Source organism: Acinonyx jubatus, chromosome D3 (assembly GCF_027475565.1).
Source record: "Acinonyx jubatus isolate Ajub_Pintada_27869175 chromosome D3, VMU_Ajub_asm_v1.0, whole genome shotgun sequence".
NCBI classification, from domain to species: Eukaryota; Metazoa; Chordata; class Mammalia; order Carnivora; family Felidae; genus Acinonyx; species Acinonyx jubatus.
Genome location: NC_069392.1, coordinates 18,540,379 through 18,564,609, shown reverse-complemented (window position 1 = coordinate 18,564,609; position 24,231 = coordinate 18,540,379). Strand labels below are relative to the sequence as shown.

Sequence of the window (24,231 nt, the reverse complement as noted above, 5' to 3'; positions counted from 1 at the left end):
TATGACTATAAAGTATGTAGAATTTGCTTATTTTGCAAAGATGTGTTGGTTTTGTTTCAAAGTTAGGTAAACGTTCTTGTATATTTATAGTTGACAAAGTAGCATGATTTGTATCTGATCTTTCATATTTAACAGTTGCTTGGAAAAGATGCTAATTAATGAAGAGGAGCAGCCACTATTGGTGTATTTTTCACAGATCGGTGCTTTCTAAATAAAAATTGAAAGTAACTCCTAACCCTGAATGGGTTTGCTATTGAGAAAGTAATGATCTTCTGGTGCAAATACATTTGCTTGCGGACTTAAGCCTTGGCCCTGGTGGGGAATTTGGTCAGAGTTTACAGTCTCTGTCAAAGAGTAGACAGCTGAACTTACACCACCCCCAGCTTATAAATTGTCATGGAAGATGAAGGAGCACCAGAGAGGAAGGACACTGTGCAGGACTGGACTCAGTTAATTGTGTTTGAAATGCCAGACGCTAAGGAGTGACACGATTCCTTGCTGACCCCCTAACTCTAATTCATCAAACACCATGAAGCAGCCTGCATGTGAGGAATGGAAAGAGCAATCAGGGTCTCCAAGTGACAGCCTCTAACTAAAGTAGGGTGGTGCCAGGCACATTAGAGTGTTTAAAGCTGACACTGCCATGGTCGCGTTTTTGAGTGACAAAAGCCAAAGGAGAGCGAGGCCAGGTATCCCGGCCCTGGCGGAAAGATGACCGATCACCAGAGGGAAGCACGCGTGCTACGTGGAGCATTCAGACGAAGATGTTAACGTAGTTCGATAGGCCTCCAGTTTTCTTCGTGATATGTTAATATAGCAAACGTACCGTGATTCAGTTCCCTCTCTTTTTTAAAAGTGCTAAATTGTTTGGAATATCAAGAGTATTCTGCAATAAAAATTTATTGATCCTAATTTTCCTTGTTGGCTTTTTGGGAAGCAGTAGCTCATCTGATTTTTCATAAGCTGAACTTCACTGTCTTTCTTGCTTTGCAAAGCAACCCTGGTTATCTCTGTGCTGCTTCCATGGTGTCTGCTGGCATTTTTGGCATTTGCAAATCGCTCAGGAATCATTTGAAAAGCGAGTTACCTAAGTGACGTCTTAATGATCTCAACCTCTTGCTTGAAACAGCCTAAGAACGCTCCAGAATACAGCTTGCCCACAAACATTTCCCAGGCCCACCATGACCAGTTTTTAAGTAGTTAGACATTTCGTTTTTAACAAGTCCAAACTGCAACTTTGCCACAATGAGAAACTAAGCTGTTTAATTTGTTGAAGTGATGGAGTTGATTGCGTGCCGCTCATTCTAGGAGAAAGAGTTCTCGTTTGTAGTTGCTGTAACTTTCGACCCAGCTAGCTGTTACTGTTCTTACTGTTTAAAGCTGGTAGTTGTATGCGTTTACTTGGTGTTTGCTTTTTCTGCTTGCTGTAGAAAAACACCGTCCCACTGCCAAACATTTCTTTCAGCTTCAAACACTCCAGAGTGAAAATTCGAACCTCAGGAGACAGGCCACAACCAATATATATCAGGTGCAAACTGGTTCTGAGTACACAGACACTTCCAACCACTCTTCCTTAAAGCGACGTCCGTCTGCCCGGGGCAGTAGGCCCATGTCCATGTACGAGACGGGATCAGGTCAGAAACCATATCTCCCAATGGGAGAAGTGAACCACCCCGAAGAGAGCAGGACGAGACTCCAGCCTTTCCCCGCGCACGTAAGTAACACCACTGGCGCTTCTGCTGTTCACTCTCTGTCCATCCTGACCGTTGCTTTCTCTCTTCTGAACCAGCACATCCCCGTGTCTCTGCTTTGCCAAACTAGGCTAAGAGAGTTATCCTTGTGTTTGCTGTATTAACATGTCAACAGATGCTTGTATTCCCACAAGCAGATAGGGCCGTTGGCTGAAAGTTTCCCAACAAAGTTTGGGACTCTGGCTCTTGTTCAGCTCCTCTCCCTCTGCTCTCCCTCATATCCATAATATCTTTCCCAGCCAGCCAGTACTGGAACGTTCTTTGTAACAAGCTTCCTTCCCCACTTCTAAAAACAAAAACAAATTATGAAGGTCACCAGCAAAAGTGCTGTCTTCTTTGAGGTAGACAGGCACTTGCCCCTTTATGAAATGGAGCCCTTAGAATTCAAGGTGCTTCTCTGCTCCTCCCGGTGGGCAGGTCTGGAAGCCTCCGGGCCTCCGCAGCCTCTCCGCGTGTGGTCAGCCTGCCTGCTTAACTTCTGCACCCCCTTGTCCCCTTGGTGGAGAAAATGTGGCTTTGTCATTTCACACAAATGAAATGTAAAAACTCTACACTGGTTTTACAAGGATTGTATTCCAAAGATTGTGGTCCATAACAGGCTGCTAACAATCTTATTTTACAGTGGGATGAGTATTGTGTTGTGAGGTTTTCAAATATTGTATCTGTCTTGGATTATTTTTTAAAAACCCGTGTTTTGACAGGACGCTATAGACATTGGGAACTTCTGTTTTTTCAGAGAGTATCGTTTCGAATGTGAAAGTTACTATTTCTTCAAATTTTATAGGAGTTTTCAAAAAATTCTCAGAGTAAATGCAGAGTAAAGGATATGGTCTAGTAAATTAAACCCTAGTTTAATTTTGTCAAGCTTTAGTGTGGTAAAATTTCAATGATGTTATTGTAATTAGGACTCCTTTATTTCAAGTTTTTAAGTTGTTTGGACCAAAACATTCTAAGGCAATTGATTTGATACATTTGGTGTCATGGAAATGCCATTGAACTAACGGAAGAATCTTATATTTGTTTAGCTAAAAACAAAAGTTAGGAAAAGCCACTTTGTCAGTTTTCATAGTATACTTTTTTACTTTAGAAACACTTAGAATGTGATGTCACTTTATTGCAAAAGTTCTGTATCTGTATTGAAGAGTAGATTTATAACATAAACCAACTTAACCGTTTATATAGTTTCTCATTTCCTGTATGTCCTGATTAAAAACCAAATACTTGTTTAGGCTATCCATTAAAAAAAACTATTGACAAAATTCATAAATTATGCTAGGTGTTCTCTTTTCTCTTATAGAAAAGTAGCTTTATAAATTCTGAGTAATTTCTGGGAGGTATCTCACTAAAGGAGTAAACATTTCTGGGGACCTGTCATCAGCTAACATGGCAGTCAGCCTGCCTGTCACAGAAATTTCAGCACTGATCTCACGTAGTGAGTTGCTGTTTAGGATTCTTTGACCAGGAAACCCCAGGCTGAAGCCAGGGTAGGTGGTAGGGATTTTTGTTTGTTTTGTATTTTCCCCGAGCGTGTTTCTTTTTCCCCTTCCAGATCGGGAGGAGTGCGCTTGTGACCTCCTCTTCGTCTCTGCCTTCCTTCCCCTCCACACTTTCCTGGTCGAGGGATGAAAGCGCCCGAAGGGTTAAGTACACTCTGACCTGTCTGCTCTCTGGAGGAGGGGCAGTGCTCCTGGGCGCTTTGTGCTTCCCCTGGCCCTCCTGTCCCTCCACTAACTGCCCTTCTGTCCTGCATGAGGCAGTGCTCACCCCAGTGTCTCAGCACAGTGGCGCGCGGGCACACGCACACGGGCATGTCTGTCCGAAGCGGTCTCCCTTTGGTCTAACCCAACGTTGCCCAGTTTCCCTTAATATTTAACAGTGTTTGCAGTTCACCCTATAACATTTATTTGAAACATATGGTCTTTTTAAACCTTCAGAAAATTAGCTGGCTGCTGGTTAAATATTGTAGCAAGGCAAACATGTCAAATTTGTCCAGAGCAACAGTTATCAGATATTTGGACCAACTGAAACACTAAGACATCATCATGCTTTTTTTTTTTTTTAACCTGTTGCATTTTTTTAAAATTTTTTTTTTTTAACGTTTATTTATTTTTGAGACAGAGAGAGACAGAGCATGAACGGGGGAGGGGCAGAGAGAGAGGGAGACACAGAATCGGAAGCAGGCTCCAGGCTCTGAGCCATCAGCCCAGAGCCCGACGCGGGTCTCGAACTCACAGACCGTGAGATCGTGACCTGAGCTGAAGTCGGACGCTTAACCGACTGAGCCACCTAGGCGCCCCAACCTGTTGAATTTTTTATGTGAATGCCATTCCTGACGTACCCAGGTGTTGCAGTCCCTGTGTCCTACATCAGGATTGCAACATGTGGCAGCATGGGAGGTGTAGGCGGCTGTTAGTATGAAGCTGTTCACTTGATGAGTTGGTCAAGGCCAGCTTGCTGATGTGTAATTTACATTCTCAGTAACCACACATGATTCAGGTAAGCTTCTTTTAGAGTAGGCAGACAGCAGTGTCTATTAAGCACCTCCTCCACACCCAGCCTCTTGGTAAGTCAAAGGGTCCTAGGGACTCCCTGCTCCCAAAGGCACCATCAGTTTAAAAAATCCTTTCCTGGGCCACCTGACTGGCTCAGTTGGAAAAGCATGGGACTCTTGATCTCAAGAGTCCTGAATTTGAGCCCCACGTTGGGGGTAGAGATTACTTAAATTTAAAAGAAAAAAAAAAAAAAAACTTAAAAAAAAATCCCTTTCCTGCCCAGAGTGCATGATGGTAAGCTGGGATCGTGGTGGAGAGAGCATATGCTTTGATGGCCTGAGTTCAGGTCATGGCTCACTCTTTCTTTAATAGAAGGATAGTATAACCAATCCTAGAGGAGGGAAGGTGGCTGTGCGTGAGGAGCTACCCTCACAGATAGGGTGGGGTTTGCACTGGGCCTTTTTCCATTTCCTCCACATCAGTAGGAATGACAGAGTGGTTCTTTCCCACTGCAGGTGCCATATGGCTCATCGGGGCCCTTTGGGGCTCTCTTCCAACACTTGGAGGTAGTCTGTTGAAAAGCATTCTTGATGTACAATACTGAGTCTTGGCAGTTCTGAACTGCGATGTTTCTATTATGGTTTTTTTCGGTTAAACTAAGGGACAGTTAAATAGAAATGAAACCTCTCCTTTGAAATTTTGTTAATAAGAGTCAAGTAGACCTCTTTTGCCCACTGGGAGATTTGTCTTTTAAAAAGTCTGTCGTCTTTGGTAGTTTTGAGAATCCTTGCAAGGACTGCTTGCTGAGACAGTGTTTTATACAAGATTAACAGTTACATCATTGAAACTGATAATCTTGATTATTCCTGACTGCTTCTTTATGAGTTTAGGTATTTATGGCATGTCTGTATTCAGAGACAACTGCACATCTGTTCAGTAAACTGAACCAGCACCAGCTAGAAGGTAACTTTTCTACTAACAGCTTTGAGAGAGCAGCACTTTGAACTAATAGGTCTTGATCTTAGCTCTGCATGTGTACAGTAATTTTCATAAAATTAAATGCTGGCTAATTTGAAATCCTGTCCTGTGCTTTTGTTTGACAACGATGAAAGACTGAATCCGTAAGTAACTGATTTCCTGGATGGTTACTGCCATATGTTGTTTTCTGTGCTTGAGGAACGTTTCCTGAGTAGTTTTATTAGATACATGAGTTGTTACTCTTCTAAAATGTTTAAATGAGACCTGGTGCTTTTGTTAATTGTGGGGTAATGCATTTGATTTGTAATTATCACATTTACCTCAAGGAAAGCAAAAGATTGATTATAAAAATGTGAGATTCTCTGGGTTTAATTCTGTTTTCTAGATATTTCCACTGGAGCAGCTCTGGATGAATTTTCTAGAATAATTATTTAAGTGCAAGTTTTTTACATTTCATTTATGTATGTGTGTGCATGTGTGTGTGTACGGACACACTCACGCACACACATACACTCATCCTTGTATGTGCATATATAAAAACTAAAGGAAAAGAAATTTAAAGATTAAGCATTCCCTGTGAAAGGTAAGATGGGGTATTTTTGTTTGCTTGTTTTGGGGGAGCTTTTTTTAGATCACCTCTGGAAGAGCCAGCTGTCCCCATTCCCTGCACTAGGTACAGTGCCTAGCTTTGGTCTTCCAGCTACACTTGTAGTGGTCAGTAACTCACTGATAGATTCATAAGGCCAGGTCAGAATAAGGCAGCGGTTGAAGTAGAACTGCTTACTGGTAGTAAACACAGGGATCTGGAAGGTTGTAGATTTTATAGAACTCAGCTTTACAGACTCTCCTATGGCACCAAGCCAGTATTTTAAATCATTTGCCAGATGCGTTTGAGTGGGAGAAGTATGCGTTCACGTTGAATTTTAGGAGCCTAGCAAGTATCTTATCTTAGAGTGGCTGGGACCAAATAGAGCCCTCAGAAAAGTGGGAAAACCTCAGCCCACAGAAGAAGGGAGCCCTTGCCCTGGGAGGAGGAAGAGAGACTATGGGGAGAGTAAAGCAAAATGTGGTGTGAATAAGGAGTCTTTCTCCACTCTGGGGCTGACGGTCTTGCCTGTCTGCATCCGGCCTTCAGAGGGCCAAGCAGCATTACCAGCAAGGAGCAAATAATTGGACCTTATATAGACTCTTAAAACTGGCCAATTCTGTGGTAGCCATTTTTTTTGGATGAAGCTACAAGGTCTCCATAGGTTTAAACAAGGGTCTTAGTTTACAGCTGTATCTTTAGCCACATTTTATTGCATCATTGATAAAATTCCTTAGTCACATGATTAACTTGGTTTAAATTCAGGTATAAAGGTGGAAATCGCTCATATTTGTATTTTGCAAGGTAATCAGGTTAGGTTTTGAATCAGCTTCCACTGACACCTGTTCTAGATGAAGAAATTCTCAAGCACTATGGATAAAATAAATACTGAGGGGAAATTATGTTTATTAAACACTCCAGAACTAACATAGTCTCCTTCAGAGAAATGTGTTCCCCTTCAAATTCTGTCACCCTGGAAGGCCCTGTACTTTGCCATGCTGCCATTTGCCCAAAACATTTTTAGGATCCCTCTTTTGAATCTGTGCACCATTTTTTTGATCTCCACAGTTGCATCAGATATTTATATTCTAAGAGATAGATTTTTTTGGGAAACATAAAAGTGGTTGGAGACCAAGTGTTGTGCCGGGTTAACCCATTTTGGTTCACAAACGACATGCAGCAGTAAGTTAATAGTGCTGGTTTTCTTGTGTGGCTCGTATAAACTGTCTCTGAGGGCAGTTCTTAGAGAGCCCTAAATGTTTGGAATGGTGACAGTCGTCAGGGCGCAAGGCATGGAATAGTGGAGGTGGTAGGAGACAGGACCTAGGTTCTCGCTGCTGGGTTTCTGCTGACTCTGTGGCACTAGCTTTGTCCCCCAGCTCTTTGGCCCTTCATTTTCTCATCTGGTATTAGAGTAGATAATCTACAGCTGGCTTCCAGTGCTGGTGGTCTCTGGATACGTAAGCGCTGGCCTGTGCATTATATTGTACTTAAACTCCATATTCCTTAGAGAACCAAACACGGGTGTTGCCTTGCATGTCTGTGTTAGTTTATACCAAGGATCTGTTTATGGAGTTGCCACTGAGCTAAGAAGAAAATGGTGCCAAGAAAAAGAGAAACCATTTGTGGGTCTACTATTCATCTTTTACTAAATTTTCAATAAAGGGTTGGCTCCTGGCCCAAGTGAGATCTGGGCCGCAAAGGCCCCGTGGCCTAACAGGTAATGATTCCTAGGCAAGGCTCCCAGATGTCTTGTGCTCAAAACTAACGGGTGTTGCCTTTTTCTCTCTCAGGCATCCAGGCTGGAGAAGCAGAACAGCACGCCTGAAAGTGACTATGACAACACCCCCAATGACACAGACCCGGACGACACAGGGTACAGCTGTGGGAGGACTGCCCTGGGGCGGGCTCTCAAACCTGAGACCTAGTGGCCATGCTTAGGGGATGCGATTCATCCCCCACGTGTCTCCACTCTATGTTCAGACCCATAAGGTCATGAAATATGGACGCATAAGTTCATAGTCCAACCCTTATCCCATATTACCCCAGGGGCCTGTTCTTTTACCGGCCGGTTACAGACCGTCTCTGAGTGTCTATAGTGTGCTTAAAATTGGTATCTTAAGTCAACATCAGGTCGCATTCTATGCTTATACCCCAAGGGATGAGCTGGATTAGGGATGGCTTAATGACAACACCTCCTCCCTGCTGCCATCTTTACCCTTTCTCCAGGAGTCATAATTTCCAGCCCCGTGGTAGAATGAAACAGCCGCCCCGTGAGCTGTGGCTGCCTGTTGTTGACACAGCCTCACCGTGAGTCCCCTGCAAGACAGGATAAAGGAAACCACAAGACACAAGAGCAGCCAGCTCATGCAGCAGCAGATGCACATGCAGTGGCTCCTAGAAGCAGAGCAGCAGCTCATGAGCACCTGTCACAGCAGGCCACTTCTTTAATGTTGGCAGGTCAGGCAGAAAAGGAAGGCAGAGGAGTGTGGTGTGGCAAGGCGATGGCTCAGTACCAGATACGGCAGAACCCCACGCAGCCCCAAGCCCTATCCTCCCCAGCACGGAAGACGTCATCCGGAAAACTGAACAGATCACCAAAAACATACAGGAGCTCCTACGAGCGGCTCAAGAAAATAAACACGACAGGTAAGGAGGTTTGAAAATCCTGCCTGGAATAATGGACATGCTTTGCAAGAGAGGCTGCTCCATTAGGAACAGGGATTTTTTTTTTTTTTTTAAGATTTTTTGAAAATTCAAGTTTACACAACAGGCTTAAGAACAGATTTGTAGATTTGGTTGGTGAGTTTTTTTTAACATGATGATTTCAATTTTCTGCATTCTTACGAAGGGCTCTGGAAGCAGATGCCTCTAGAAGTAAAATTGCAGCATGGTTGGGGTAGTGATATTGCTGGTGCTGGATGGTGAGGGGCAAGAAGCTGCTCCTTAGGGCTTGCAGTTGATTCTTCCAGCCACTGTGCTCCCTGTGTGTGCCCTTGCTAGAGTTGAGTTGGCTGGCATAAAAGGTATCTTTTTTTTTTTTTTCTTAGTGTTTATTTTTGAGAGAGAGAGAGAAAGAGCATGAGTGGGGGAGGGGCAGAGAGAGAGGGAGACACAGAAGCTGAAGCAGGTTCCAGGCTCTGAGCTGCCAGCACAGAGCCTGACGTGGGGCTTGAACTCACAAACCGTGAGATCGTGACCTAAGCCGAAGCCAGACACTTAACCGACTGAGCCACCCAGGCGTCCCTGGCATAAAAGGTATCTTGGCATGAACTTGATTTCTTAGGCCTCCCTCGTGTGCATGTATGTGTGTTCATGCGTGTACGCGTGCATAAACATCTAAGAAACAAGTGGTTTACAAATAACAATTGACCTAATCGTCACCTGCGCTCCTGAAATGAGATTCATCTTACTCTGAGCAGAACCATATCCTGCAAAGTTATTTCTTCCGGTGGAGAAGGGACTGGCTCTTGTTCCAGCTCATCTTTTTATTCCCTGAGCACGGGTTCTCTGAGAACTAGTGGTGGGTCGTTAACTGTCCTGAGCAGTGTCCTAGTTTCACATGGCCAGCCGCATCTGGACACACTCATGTAGCATTTAACATCCTCCCATTGGGTTTAAGAAAGCAGCAGAGGTCCGTCGAAACCCCAGAACGATCTCACTGTTTTCCGTAGGTCAGTAAAGTTTAGTGCTCGGGTGAAGAGCTCCTTTGCGTGCAGTGCAGTAACAGAAGTTGTTCAGGGGACACGGGTACTGCTCCTCCTTGGTCCTCTCTGTTCTCTCCTTCCACATAAAGATGGGCCAGAATCTTTTGCCTTCTCTGTGTTCCCGGTATCGCCAGGCTAGACTGCCCTGCTCTCCCCTTTCCCTTTTTTCTCTGCAGTTCTGACTTTCCCTAATGTCACTGTTTCCTACTTGGTGAGAAAGGAGCAGTCTGTGTTCAGTGAAGGATGAGCGTTTGTCCTCCTGGATGGACTGCTGGAGGGTCCTCAGAGGTCCATGGGAATTAGGCGGCTGTTTATCTCCCTCCTTCCCAGGCAGCCTCTTTATCACACACTGCTCCTCCCCATACCCCACACTCCACAAGCTGCCGGTGCTTACCAGTTGACAACAGATTTACTTTAGTTCACAAGTACCATGCTTGTATTTCAGACAAACAAAAAAATATGTTTACATTGCATTGTCAAAAATAGAAACATCTGCCTGGAGGCCATTTCTGTCCTCAACCGAAAGAAATACGGTGCTTGGCACAATTGGGGAAGTTCCACCCCCCACACCTTTTTTTTTTTTAAGACGTACAAATCATGCAAAAACATGAAGATCTGATTTTTTTAAGACCCTGAGAGGATGATGCAGAGTTTAATCATTAGTTCACTCTTTTTAGTTTAAATCAGAATTGACCTAGAGAATTTATGTTTTACGAATTGCCCACTGCTTTACTGAAGTCTGTGGTTACTTAACATGTGCGAGACACTTTCATTTATAACTCTGAGTTGTACTGATTAAACCCACGCCTTTTCCTCCTATTTTCTCCTCTTGTTTATCTGTCACCTGTGCTCACTCTGAGTAGACCAGCAGCCCATGCGGGCACACTCAGGCTTTGCCCCTGTCCCTTGAGCCTAGCAAGCTGCCCACAGCTTTCTCTGAGTCTGGTGTCCACCCTGAGCTTACAGCCCCACTCCTGGTCCGTCTCTGTCTCTTTCGCATACACACACATGCACACACTATTAGATCTCACAGTATGCACACAAGCCTTCTTTGAGGAAAGATAAGAGCTGGAAGTTGTGAACATGAACTTTCTCCTTACTCTGTGCATGCTTGCTTTTGTGGTTCATTGAGGACATCCTAAAGTATTTCATACTGAGTGAGTTTTGGGGAGGTATCCTTAGGAAAAGCAAGGCGTCCCTGCTTCTGTGCAGCAAGGGGAAGGTTGAATTCTGTTTTGGAGTCAAAATGAAGATGTTAACCAGTGTTAATGTAATGGGCATGTTGGTTTAAGTAACATTTAGGCCTGAATCAGTGGCTGCTATAAGAGGGTCTTTTTCTGAGCATTTGTGTGACCAGATGGGTCGTTGCCCCTTCATATTTACAAGTGAAATAACCCCTTCTGTGTGGGCCATTTTGTTACTGTGTGGTGTGTGGTTCTAATTGCTTGCAAAGGTAAAAGTCAGGATTTCCCATTTGAAAGTATTTTGGGATAATATAAACCACTTTCTGGAAATGTAATGATTTAACTAAAACCTTAGTTAAAACAGTCTTAGTTAAAACAGTTTATTTTTTTCAATTTTTTTAAACGTTTATTTGTTTTTGAGAGACAGAGAGAACAGAGTGTGAGCTGGGGAGGGGCAGAGAAAGAGGGAGACAGAATCCATAGCAGGCTCCAGGCTCCGAGCTGTCAGCATAGAGCCTGACACGGGGCTCAAACTCAACTGACCTCGAGATCATGACCTGAGCCGAAGTTGGATTCTCAACCGACTGAGCCACCCAGATGCCCCAGTCTTAATTAAAATAGTTTTGAGACTAGATTTCTGACAAAGATGAAGTACAGAGGTGCTTATGACAGTCTTTAAGCAGAAGCTAACTTCATGACTTAAAAAATGGGGAAAGAATGTTAGTTGTTAGGCTGGATGCTGAACAGGATTTGGTTCCATCTTGGAAGGGAACTTTTTAAACAGCCACATGGGTGCTTGTGGAAGGCCAAACCTGAATATTTGCACTGTATTTCCTAACATGCCATCAACAGGCTACCAAAGAGCTTTTCCCATATCGCATTTCCCTTTTGGGCTCTGTGGGTCAGCTCTCCCAGAAACAAAACCCAAGCCTGGGTGGCAGTGTGCTGTCTCAGAACTGTTGCTCAGTCTCCTCTTCAGTCTGTCTTTTCTCTGCAGTAGTAGTTTGTAAAACATACTACTCAGGGCAGAAGCCTAACGTTTTTAAGGCGCAGGAAACTAGCCTCATATGTTGCATATTACAATATCAAGAATAAGAATCCTGAATGAAACCGAAGTCTCCATTCTTCCAGTTCCCGTCACCTGAGAAGTCAGAATCACTAGTCACGAGTGGAAAGAGGCTTGCTATAAAGAAAGACGTAAATCTGTTGTGTCTCTGATCCCAAGAGAGGACTGTGATGTGTCAGTGAGAGGCCCAGGCCCAGGTGCTGGACAACTGGGTTTGAGCTCAGCTCTCTCTCACCAGGGGTGGGACCTTGGGCAAGTTCTCTCCTTCTCCAGGCCTCAGTTTGCTCATTTGAAAAATGGGTGTGTTAATAATACCAGCCTCATAGGGCCATTGGGAGGAGCACATGAGTCTCCACCAAGTGCTGAGAACAGAGTTGGCACTCCATCAGTGTTCCTGAAGCCTCAGCTCTCAGACTGTCATCTAGGGGGTCCCTAGGAGGCCAGGCGGCCTGGTGGAAAGGATGAGGACAGGCAGAGCCAATGAGCTTTGTCTTCTTAGAGCTCGTGAAGCGAGCAGAGAGAGTGCCGGCTGTGTTCATGGCTGCCTGTTACAAACAGTCATGGCAGCTTCATGAGAAAGTAGGTATGTGTCTGATCCAGTATAAGAGCTGACTCAGTGTTATCTCTTTACCCAAAGTAAAGCTTTCAATTCCCTAATGGTTGAGATGCATTTGAATAGAAGGAATTTAGAAGTGTCCTTCAGTTTTAACCAACATGTGGGTGTTGAGGCTCTGGCTGCAATTTAAAAAAAAATTTTTTTTTTTAAATTAGTTCTCTTTATTTTTGAGAGGCAGAGAGAGACAGAGCATGTGTGGGGGAGGAGCAGAGAGAGAGGGAGACACAGAATCCGAAGCAGGCTCCAGGCTCCCAGCTGTCAGCACAGAGCCCAACACAGGGCTCGAACCCATAAACTGTGAGATCATGACCTGAGCCGAAGTTGGACACCAATTGAGCCATCCAGGTGCCCCAAGCTCCAGTTGTAATTTTAAGAAATGTTTTCCAGTCCTTTATTTTTAAGTTCTGTGGCCTGTGCATGGGAATCCTTGTTTGTCTTTCAAGAAATTAGGGAGATGAAGCACCTGAAAAACAAATGACCTACTGGAGGAAGTGTGAATATCTTTATAGACTGTTCTGTGGCTTCCCCTAACTAGTCGTGTATGTCACCTACGTCCCATGTGTGGAGACTTTTTATCAGAATGAATGAACTTTGGAGAAAGGGTGTGGACCCTGCTTCTTTTGGGGTGACATCCACAGTGGGCTGTCTGCGGCCTCAACCCCTTCGTGGGGGACATATAAATGGAACCCATTCTAGCCCCCTGGTACTCTCTGTCTCTGCATTATTTCTGCTGTCTTTGAATAACGTCTTCAATATTCTTGCAGTTATATTCCCTGCTCAGAGAGGATACACGTAGCTGTTACTGAAATGGCAGCATTGTTCCCCAAAGTAAGTCACTTCCTACTTGGTTCAGATCCCTTTTTCTTTTCATGTTTATTTATTTTGAGAGAGAGAGAGAGTGGGCGAGCAGGGGGGGGACAGAGAGAGGGAGAGAGAGAATCCCAGGCAGGCTCTGCGCTGTCATTGCAGAGCCTGACGTGGGCTCAATCTCCTGAACCACGAGATCATGAACCGAACCGAAATCAAGAGCTGGATGCTTAACCGACTGAGCCACCCAGGCACCCCAGTCGGTTCAGACCCTCTTAAATGAACTGAAAGAAATTTTCTCAGGACCTTTTATATTAACCTCTTTGTAGTATATGTTTTAAATATGCAAACATGGGAATAATTTTGTCCTACACGGATCTTGGTTTTAATAAGAATGTGTGAGCACCGTGCTAAAGGCAAAGCACTAATAGGTTAAAATGGTGTCTGGAATATTTCATCCAAGTGGATTAACATTGTCAAAAACCACCTCCGAATAGGATATCCTACTAAATTGACACTGCATGCACTTTGACCTTTGAGTGCAAGCACGTGGGCATCTCGCACGCTGTGGGCCGGGCAGCTTGCCGTGTCCCGTGCGCTGCCTCTGGGGAAGGGCGTGACAGAACCACCGTTTGCTGTGGAACAGCTTGAGCTGTCTTCACAAGAAGGCTCGTCCCCGCTCTTGGGCGTCCAGCCTGCAGTTCACGGCAGATGACTGTGTTCTTCCGTTTAGAAACCCAAGTCTGACACGGTGAGGACTTCCCTGCGCTTGCTGACGTCCAGCGCCTACCGACTTCAGTCAGAGTGCAAGAAGACCCTCCCGGGGGACGCCGGCCCGCCCACGGACATCCAGCTGGTCACACAGCAGGTCATCCAGTGCGCGTACGACATTGCCAAGGCCGCCAAGCAGCTGGTCACCATCACCACCAAAGAGAACAACAACTGAGCAGCTCGGCGCCAGCCCTCCTATTTTCTAGGCTTTTTAAAAGTCCAGTTTCAAATGCAGACGTGGAATTCTGGCAGTTTTTACAGAAACAGACATTCAATGAAAGTTTAAAACTGTTTTTAAGAAACTCAGTATTATTTTTGCATGTTTTCTAACAAAATTTTTGACTATTAATTTAACCCACTTGCCTTATTTTGTGCCTGTCTGCCAGTTTCCTCTCCAGTGTTCTGTTGTGCTGTCCGTGACTGTTGTTGAGTTGATGGTCATAGTCATTCAAAAGCATAGCTTCATTGTTTCAAGTTTGTTAGAACTTTTCCATCCCTTTAAAACTGCCCGTCTAGGGTTAAAACTATAAATGAGATTTTTAGTGAAACATTTTCTGGAGAGAATTGGGTTAAAAAAAAAAAAAAATTCCACCTCATCTGTTCCCTACCAAGCATTGTGCAATAAGTGAGTTTTTCCACCCTAGTGCAGGAATCTTTAAGTTTAGGGTGTTTCCAAACATGGATGTAGAGAAAGGACTTTGCCACTCTCTAAAAGTAGCGTAACAGTCTCACTTGGAAACAATGGACTGCTCCATTTGTTTTACCTGTTCTGTCTTGGTAGATGTTCTTTTATTTGATGTTTCTGTCTTGATCTTCTGTCTCTATTTTGCTATCATCCTGAAGTCTCCGTGGTGCCAGATAAGTACTCATCCCCCACGTCACGTGTCCTGTGGCCCTGTCCAGGTGGGAGTGCTGCCACATCATCACGCGTGGTTCAGGGCTCTGCCTTCTCACAGGAAACCAGATGTGTCATTCCAGATGTGCAGCAAGGAGGAGCCACGTCCCACAAGCCATAACTTACTCTGTGCCACCCCATTCAGATACCACTGCCATAAACCATGGGAAGAGAAATTACCTGCTCCCTGACGTGGTAACATATCTCTTCGCCAGAACTCGATTACTCCTTTAACCACAAAAGCTTCGTCACATGGCCTGTTTGGTAAATCTCATCACCTTTAAGGACTTCTCGTAAGGTAAGGTGTCTGTGGTCATCTGAGTTTGTTTCTCCTCCATTGTCTCGCTGGTACTTAAAAATGAGACATCCTCTTTCATGAATTCCTTAGAGAGTGTGCTCTAGCTGACCACCAGCTATCCCAAAGCTACAAAAGCACAGGCTTAAGTTCTGGAACATACTGACGTTGGTTTTTAAGCTACTGAAGAAAAGACCTTTCTTGTTCTGAATGCTAAAGCATGTTCCTGCCCCCGCTTATTGCGGCAGTTGCGTGGGTGTGGCTCAGACCCTGACCTAGACCAGAGGGGCCAGGCAGCATTGATGGAGATGAATGAAGTGAGCCAGGTGTAGAGCAGGGGCGGAGGACAGTCAGGGAGCAACGGTGTACCTGATGGGGACAGCAGCTCCCCAGCCTCACCCAGGCTGCCTTGTGGAAAAGTGGGCCCAAGCTGGCCGGAGCTTTGATTTTTTAAGAGACTCCAAAAACATGGATATTATTTGTGCCATTCCTCTGTTTATAAATGTTGGTGACTAAACATTCTCAGAGCACACGTGCGGGGGAACTGTGACCTCTGGGCTGCCAGCTCATAGCCTCTGCCCAGGGGTCCTGTCAGCTGCAGTATGAGGTCGCACCTGGTTTACCTCCGAGCCTTACCTGTAACCTGGCCACCCCTACCCTGTGTTAAGTTGCTTTGAGTCCTCATCTTACCCATGTATTCTGTCCCGTAGTGCTCATACACGTGAAGAAGTCAAAGTAATCACAGTTGCCTAAATAAGCCTGTGTTTTCACAGAACTGTTTGATTCACAAACATCTTTATAGCTTGACCGTATGCTGTCATGAAGGAAGCACCGTGATGGTGTTTGGTTTACTAAGGCCCAGCGTGTGGATGCTTTTGCCAGATTTTGCTACACTGAGTAGCGCGGGGAAAGGGTCCACATCTCCAAAAGACTCATCCACTTTTCTGCACAATCCTAAGTGCCATGTTCCTGTTGGATGCTGAGGGGATGCCTTCTACCTTAAATTAAGTTCGAGCCCCATCTGATAACCTTTGCTGCATGCTGCACATACTTAGCTGTCCCTTCTCTTTCTTGCACACACCTGCCCTCATGTTGGGCCCATGCAGGGGCCTCGGGGAAGCCCAGTGGCAGTCCTGGGCTGGTGCCTCGGCCTCCCAGGGAGGGCGGGCTTCTAAATAATGAGTTGTCTGCGGTGGGTGCGGTGGCGTCTTCACTGGAACACTCAAGGACTGGTGACGGAGGACCTTGTCTCTGTGCCCCTAGACAAAGTCCAAGAGTGTGGGACCCAGAGAGCATCTCCGATTGTAAGAGCAGCACAGACGTTTGCTCTGTCAACCCACAGTGCCAACGCCCCGAAGGAAGTTCTAGGTGGAGTGACGTGCATGACAGGGTCTGCCAGCCTCCCTTCGGTGCCCTGAACACTTCCTCACCTCTTCTGAGACCCAGTTCTGTTGCCTGAACGGCTGTTCACCATCTTTTGCACGTGTGTCCCGTAGCCTTGCACTAACGTCTGCATTCTCTAAGGTCACTCGTCACTCTTAGTTCTCAAATCTTCCTCCCGCCCGAGCCGAGAGGACGGAGGTGCACTTTATGAAACTGGCGCTTGCTGAAGAGGAGACCGCTCTGCCCCGAAGCTCCTTTAGCTGAAGTCCTCCTCTGCCTCAGAACGCAAATAGTTCTTATTTGCCAAAGAACAGGGAATCAGGCCCAAAGATCAAATGCGACATTTCATAAAATTGGAAGTGTAGACGCGCACCTCGGGAGCTGTTACCCCATGCCTCCAGGGATTGATGCTGCGGAACCAAGAGTGAGGCTAGCATGTGTCTGTCGACAGCGGCTGTGAGCTCCCCAATCATAGAATGTTCCTTCTTTCCTTGTCCCGGTGAAAGGCACCCTTTTTTTTTTTTTTTTTACAAAAGAAAATGCTGCATAGGAAAAACGAAATGCCTTTTGTTCAGATGTGTTTTATCCATGTCACTCGTTATTCTGTACTTTTTGTGTTTATTGTACATTCTATTCCTGTAATTATTGTACAACCCTGTAAGCGTTGTAAAATCGTTTTGGAATTTGTGCCTGCTAGTTATGCAATAAACAGGCTCTATAGTGTCTTTGTGGTAATTCTGTTCACGTCAATGAGGTGATGTTTCCAGATACTCTGTCAAAGTTTCAAGAAAGTTCTCCCATAACCTAATCCTTAATGAGACAGTAGTGAATATTTTTCTACCCGGGGGACTCTTGTGAGTTTATAGGAATTACGACCTTTTTCCTCCTTGTGCTTAGCAGGTAGCTTTTTTTTTTTTAAATTTTTTTTTTTTAATGTTTATTTATTTTTGAGACAATGCGAGACACAGAGTGCAAGCAACGGAGGGGCACACAGAGGGAGACACAGAATCTGAAGCGGGCTTCAGGCTCTTAGCTGTCAGCCCGGAGCCCAACGCGAGGCTGGAACTCACGAACCGTGAGATCATGACCTGAGCTGAAGTTGGACGCTCAACTGACCGAGCCACTCAGGCGCCCCTTAGCAGGTAGCTTTCTTAAAAGAAATTGTGCATCAGGATTATCTGCTCCATTGATCTTACCATGATGTGTTCACTCCTAAAGTTTAATTTTTCAAATTCAGCAAAAGCCAGCCGGGCACAGTAGCCCTCACCTCCTTTACCAGGTGAAGGAGTTGTGGGGTTATTTCGGTCTCTTAAGGCAGGTTCCCACAGGGACGATGGGATGTACCTGGGTTCAATCAGGGCCACCCTTAGTCCCCAACAGTTGTCCTCTGGGGAGGTGACTCGGGTCTCCTCTCAAACAGAAGAAGGGGCGGGGGCTGGCCATCACAGTGCCTTTCCAAGCAACAAGGCTGGGGAGAATGGAGCATTCTCTCTCTGTGAGCCGGTTTGAGGCCCCAGACCCAGCAGCTCACACCCGGGAGGCTCTCACAGGCACCAGCGTCATGGCCCCCGGGAGGGCTTGCTGGAACACAGCCTCCAACTCGGACCGTAGCTGGGGAGTTGGCATTTCTGACAGGTTCCCAGGAGGTGCTGCGCCCGCCGGTCTGGACCCACACTAGAGAAGCACTGCTGTAGACCGTCTACAGCCCCCCACCACGCACCTCCTCGCCTTCTGATATTAGACATGTCTTCATAAGAATTCTAATGACCGCTAGCTTGTATCAGCTGTTGGCCCTGCGAGGCGCTGTGCTGGGGTCTTCCCACTTGTTCACACATTTAATCCCCCCGCACCCCATGCAGCAGGAGCTGTTCCATTGTGCGGTGGGGAAGATCACCCCCTGGGGAGTTGAAGCCCCCACATTGGGGAGCGTGTGACTTATCCTTAGTCCGGTTGCTCTTCCTCTTAATCGGCCCAGTTGGGTTTTCCTGACCCTGGCCCATTACCGCAGTCTCAGAAAATGTGGAGAAGCCAGGGGGTGGCCCTATTCCCCCAGGGTCGAGATCGGAGATCAGAGGGGGACCGGTGCGTGATGTGAGATTGTGGACAAGTGGGGCACAGTCGGCTTGTGACCCCTAAGATGGGACCCCTCCGGCGTTTGCCAGATGACCCATGAAGACTGTCCACTGGCTCCCAAGTACTGTGAGCAGCGTTTTCTCACCTGTGCGGCTGCACGGTGGCAGCCTCACCACAGGGACAACTCGGCAACCACCCGACGGTGACCCACTGCCCAACACACTGGCGTGCAGGAATGTCTGGGAGCCGGGCCCTGTGGCCCACAGACGCCAGGCAGGGGACACTGTGGTCCATGCCTCTGCCAGCCAGCCACCCCGCCAAAAGCCAGGGCCACATGAGGTGGGACAGACTCCCTCCTCACTGCTTTATAGGGGCTCGGTCAGCCCACCACGGAGCAGGTCCCCAGGGGAGGGGCTGCCGGGGACAAGGAGAGGTGTGTGCGAACCTTGCTGCTTCCCTCCCCCCTGCCATCTTCGCTCCCACCCAGGCTCTTGCTGCACAGCTTCCCGACTGTACTCCCTTCCTAGGCCCCCAAAACTGCCTCAACACACTGAGAACGTCTGCCCCGTTTCCCCCAAATGCAGCTTCTCTCCTAGGACCCACCTTTCCTCCTCCAAAATCCCTCTTCTCACCCCTTCCAGCACCTTCCCTCCCTAGGGACTCCTCTTCCCCTTCTCTTCCCTCTCAGCACCCCTCCCCCGTTCTTATAGCAGGGATCCGTGTCCTGCCTCCCCTTGGCCAGCTCTGTACCCATCCCTCTCAGAGCTCCTCCCTGGCCATGGCCTTTCCCCATTGCTCTGTCCCGCAGGCCCTGTCTGGCCCATGGGCCCGGAACACCTTAAGGACAGGGAACTTTTGAAGTCTAACTTGGACCCCCTTCGGACCTCAGATCTAAGATTGGCCTGGGCCTCCCCTTGCACCACACTTGTTATCTGCTTCCCTCTTCCAGCCCTCCCCTTCCCAGGCCCTGACCCTTTCAACACTTCCCCCCAACACCTACCCCCTTCCTGCACACAGGGGCTGAGTGAATACTAGCACATACTGTGGGTACCATTTCGTAAAGTAGGAACTGAAACTACCCCCATTTTGCAGGTGAGGAAACCGAGGCTCAGACCTCAAAGCCCAGTTGGTGGCGGTGCAGGAAGTTAGAGCATGGGGCCTGTGCTCTTAATTACGGGGCTCTGCTGGTGCAGTGGACCATCTGAGGAAGGCGGCTGGAGGAACAGGCAGGTGGCAGAGCCTCTGGAAGCAGAAGAAGGTGAAGACCAGCCTAGACCTTGGCAGAGGTAAGGTGGGAAGGAGGCATGGAGCAGGCTCTGTGGCCCCCATCTCCAAACATTCTGCTTGCCTGGGAGTGTCAGAACAGAAAGACCGATGCTGGTCTCTGTGTGGTCCTCTGCCTGCCTGGCAGGCCTGGAGGAATGGAGTCTGGGTGGCTGCGTTTGTGTTGAGTCTTTCCATTCCTTACTATTGCCACAAATATTTCCAATCGTTTTGGTCTGCTTCAAATTGAGACACTCGGGAACCGCTGCTCAAGTGAGACTGCTCTGTGAGTGGAGGACATTGCCCGTTTCACCAGTTTCAGTGATTGGGGGACCTCACAGATTCCACATGGCATGTTGACTGCCCCAAGTGAGCCCTTCTGGAAGGAGAAGCCCTGTACCTGCTGCTAGAAGCAGGAGGACTCTATTCACAGCGCGGCACAGGGTAGAGGGGTGTCCACCCAGCCCTAGAACAGGGGGACAACTCCCCATTGAGGGTGGAAGCCTGAATCTGACCTGCTTCTTCCAATTAAAACAAGATGAAAATCCTGCCCAAGTCCAACGACAGAGACAAGGGTGATTCCGCCATAGGCAGGTTGTTTCCTAGGGGCAGGGAGGTACCCGCTTGGCAGGAAAACAGGTCCACTTGTCCTTTGCGCATTGTTTCTCTTACCACACACACACGTTGCTGTTCTCCACATTTCGCAGATGAAGAACTGGGTCCAAAGAGGGGTCACCTGGCCTCTGTGTGGTGGACCGTCAGGACAAGAGCCCAGACCAGTCAGGGCCATGCTCTCTGCTCTTCGCCCATACACTTTGCCACCACCCCCATATGAATCTAAATACAGAAATATGTCTGCCACATCCGCATCAAATTATAAAGTGACCACCTAGGAGTCCCCGTGGGCCCCTCCTTCCCCTAGACTTTCGTGCACACTGCTTCCTCGTTTTTTGGTTCCATGCCGTGTGTGTGCCCAGCCCTAAGTAAGAGCTTTGTTTCACCTGTTTTCAGTATGTGAATGGAACCCTACAGATGTATTCTCTTCTTTCCCTCAACATTGTGAGTTAACTAGGTCAAAGTGCGTGCCTCTGCTTAGATTTTCCATGCTGTGTAGCATTCGTGGAACGTATACACACGATTTATTTATTATTTTATTGACAGACATTTGAGTTATTTTTAGTTGTTGGCTCTTATGAAGAAAATGCTTTGAAAGGTAGGTCTTTTGGTACATATAGGACTCTACTTCTCTAGGGGATACATATATGCCTGGGTGTGGAGCCTCCCGGGTCATTGAGAATGTGCATCTCCAGAAGTAATGCTGTTTTTATTCCTTTTCCCAAAGTGTTGTACCAGCAGAATATGAGATTCCCCATTGTTCTGCATCTTCATGAGCAGTGGTATAAAAAGCTCTGCTAATTTTGTCAATCCAGGGGCACACGGCTGGCTCAGTCGGTGGAGTGTGTGACTCTTGATCTCAGTGTTGTAAATTCAAGCCCCACGTTGTGGGTAGAGATTACTAAAAAATAAAATCTTAAAATGTTTTTTATCAATTCAGTGGGTTTGTGGTAGTATCTCCTGGTTTCAATGTGCATTTCTGTGATTATAATATGGTTGTGTGCTTTTCCGTGTTATTTGCCATTTAGATTTCCTCTTTTGTGCAGTGCCTATTTGAGTGTTTACCCATTTTTCCATTAGATTCTATTTATTGTTTTTATTATTATTATTCATAGGAATTTTCCTTCTCTTTTTAAGTTTATTTACTTATTTTGAGAGAGAGAGAGCAAGCATAGGCAGGGGAGGGTCAGAGAGAGAGAATCCCAAGGAGGCTCCCCCTCTGTCAGCACAGAGCCCAACGTGGGGCTCAATCCCACCACCCTGGAATCATGACCTCGAGCCAAAATCAAGAGTCAGACGCCCAACCAACTGAGCCACGCAGGCACCCCTGCCTTTTTTCATTTTTTAAAAAAGTTTCCCCTTATTTCAAAGATTATGTTCTCTGTGTAAAATATAGAAAAGCACCCAAAATGAAAAATAGCCATTATCCCAACTTTTAGAAATACCCACAGAGTGTTTTGTTTCCTTAAAAGGGCCCTTGAATTATGTAAATATTGCCTTTGGGCTTTTTAGTTCTTTTTAAAACTAACCTCTATACCCAATGTGGGGTTTGAACTCATGACCCAAGACCAAGAGTTGCGTGCTCTACTGACTGAGCCAGCTAGGCAGCCCACTTTTGGACATTTTAACACAGCATGAACATTTCTGCAGAACTTAAAAAAAAAATAATTTAAGCATTCCATTTCATTTTAATGTACCGCATAATAACCAAAACTCAAACAGCCTCCCAGTGTTGGACATCCAGGTTATCAGTGTTTGCTATTGTAACTAATGCTGTGAGGAAAACCTTTGTACCAATCTGATTGTTATGTATATTTCCTGGGCCAGGAGGTAGCATGGCACATACATTCTAGAGAAGAAAGTGAGGTGAAGGGGTGACTTCAGACAGAAGTCAGTGGTAGGGGCAGAGGGAGCAAAGTAGATGGAAGCTGCAGGAGGTCAGAGTAACAGGACTCACTGCCCCTAGGCTTATGGCTCCTGCAGCTGGCAGGATGGATGGTGGTGCCATTGACTTATCTGAGAACACTGGAGAAGAGCCAGATGGTTGTTGCTGTTGCTTCACTTAATGATAAGAGTTTAGTAGGAAAGGTCATTTGATAGTCTTGTTGTGCTGAGTTTGAGGCACCTTTGAGATGCATATCAAAGTAGGGATGTAAAAGTGGTGGTGGATATAGAAGTATGGATTAGAGATACAGATCCAGGGAATACTAATGTGGAGATGGCGCTGGAGTCCAGAAGCCTGGCTCATATCACGTAGGAAGGGCCTGTGTGGTGAAGAGAGGCCTGGAACTAAAGGCTGGCACTCCACGGGTTACAACTGGCAAAGGCCAGGGTGACTTTGCATAAGTGCCCAAAGAACCCCATTTGTATTGTCAACCCAGATGGAGCAACAAATCTGTATGTTAACTACAACAGAATTAGAAAACAGAAAATCAATAGACAAAAATCAACAAAACCAAAAAAATGGTCCCTTAGAAAGATCAATAAAATCAAGAAGCCTCTAGCCAGGCTAAGACAAAAAGAGGATACAAATTACTAATATCAGAAATGAAGAGGGGACATCACTACAGTTCCCATGGATATAAAAATCAAAATAATAAAGGACTACTATATCAATTCTATGCCCACAAATTGATAACCCAGATGAAATGGACCAATTCCTTGGAAGACATGATGTCAAAATTCACATTAAGAAGAAACAATCTACACAGGCCTTTCTCTACTTAAGAAATTCAATCAATAATAACCTTCCAAAACATAAAGCACCAGGCTGGCCCAGATGGATTCACTGGTGAGTTCTACCAAACATTTAAGGAACAAAGTATACCAATTCCCCATAATCTTTTTTAGAAGATAGATGCAGAAAGAATACTTCCCAACCCATTCTGTGAGGCCAGTATTATCCTAATGCCAAACATAGGCAAGGACATTACAAGAGAAGAAAACTACAGATCAGTATCTCATGAACACAGATGCAAAAATCCTCAACAAAATATTAGCAAATCGAATCCAACAGTGCATAAAAAGAATTATATGCCAAAACCAAGTGGGATTTGTCCCAGGTGTAAAGGCTGGTTCAACATTCAAAATTCAATTAATGTAATCCATCACATCACTAATCTAAAAAAGAAAAATCACATCATATCAATAGATGCAGAAAAAACATTTGAAAAAATTCAACACCCATTCATAATAAAAACTCTTAGCAAATAGGAATAGAGAGGAACTTTTTAAAAATGTTTTATTTATTTTTGAAAGTATGAGTGCGAGAGGGGCAGAGAGAGACACACACGGAATCCATGAAGTAGGCTCCAGGCTCCGAGCTGTCAGCACAGAGCCTGACACGGGGCTTGAACCCGTGAACCGCAAGATCATGACCTGAGCCGAAGTCAGATGCTTAACTGACTGAAACACCTAGGTGCCCCTGGGGGAACTTCTACTTGACAAAAACAAAATAAAACAAAACAAAAGTACAAAAACCTACAGCTAATATCATATCAATGGTAAGAAACTCAAAGCTTTCCCACTAAGGTCAGATACAAGGCAAAGATGTCCCCTCTCATCACTCCTTTTCAACAAAGTACTGGAAATTTTAGCTAATTCAGGAAGAGGAGAAAAGGAAGTAAAAGCTGTAGAGATTGGGAAGGAAGAAATAAAATTGTCTTTGTTCACAGATGACATGATCATCTCTATGTAGGAAATCTGAAAGAATTAACAAAAACACCTCCTGGAACTAATAAGCAATTATA

At 45.9% G+C, this 24,231-nt stretch overlaps 1 protein-coding gene across 20 annotated transcripts in view; it reads left to right on the top strand.

Moving 5' to 3' along the window:
- GIT2 (GIT ArfGAP 2) overlaps positions 1–17,256 on the top strand; it is a 51,841-nt gene extending 34,585 nt beyond the window's left edge. For 7 of the 20 annotated variants that reach the window (XM_027044081.2, XM_027044079.2, XM_027044074.2 and 4 more), the window contains 6 exons: positions 1,466–1,714; positions 3,301–3,390; positions 7,601–7,683; positions 8,268–8,456; positions 13,145–13,208; positions 13,921–17,256. In XM_027044081.2, the coding sequence (XP_026899882.1) occupies positions 1,466–1,714; positions 3,301–3,390; positions 7,601–7,683; positions 8,268–8,456; positions 13,145–13,208; positions 13,921–14,133 (888 nt within the window). In that variant the 3' untranslated portion in view covers positions 14,134–17,256. Of the gene's footprint in view, positions 1–135; positions 913–1,465; positions 1,715–3,300; positions 3,815–7,600; positions 7,684–8,267; positions 8,457–13,144; positions 13,209–13,920 lie in introns of those variants that run through there. The other 13 variants (XM_053206067.1, XM_053206065.1, XM_053206063.1 and 10 more) reach the window with 7 other exon arrangements.
- Positions 17,257–24,231: the final 6,975 nt, after the last annotated feature.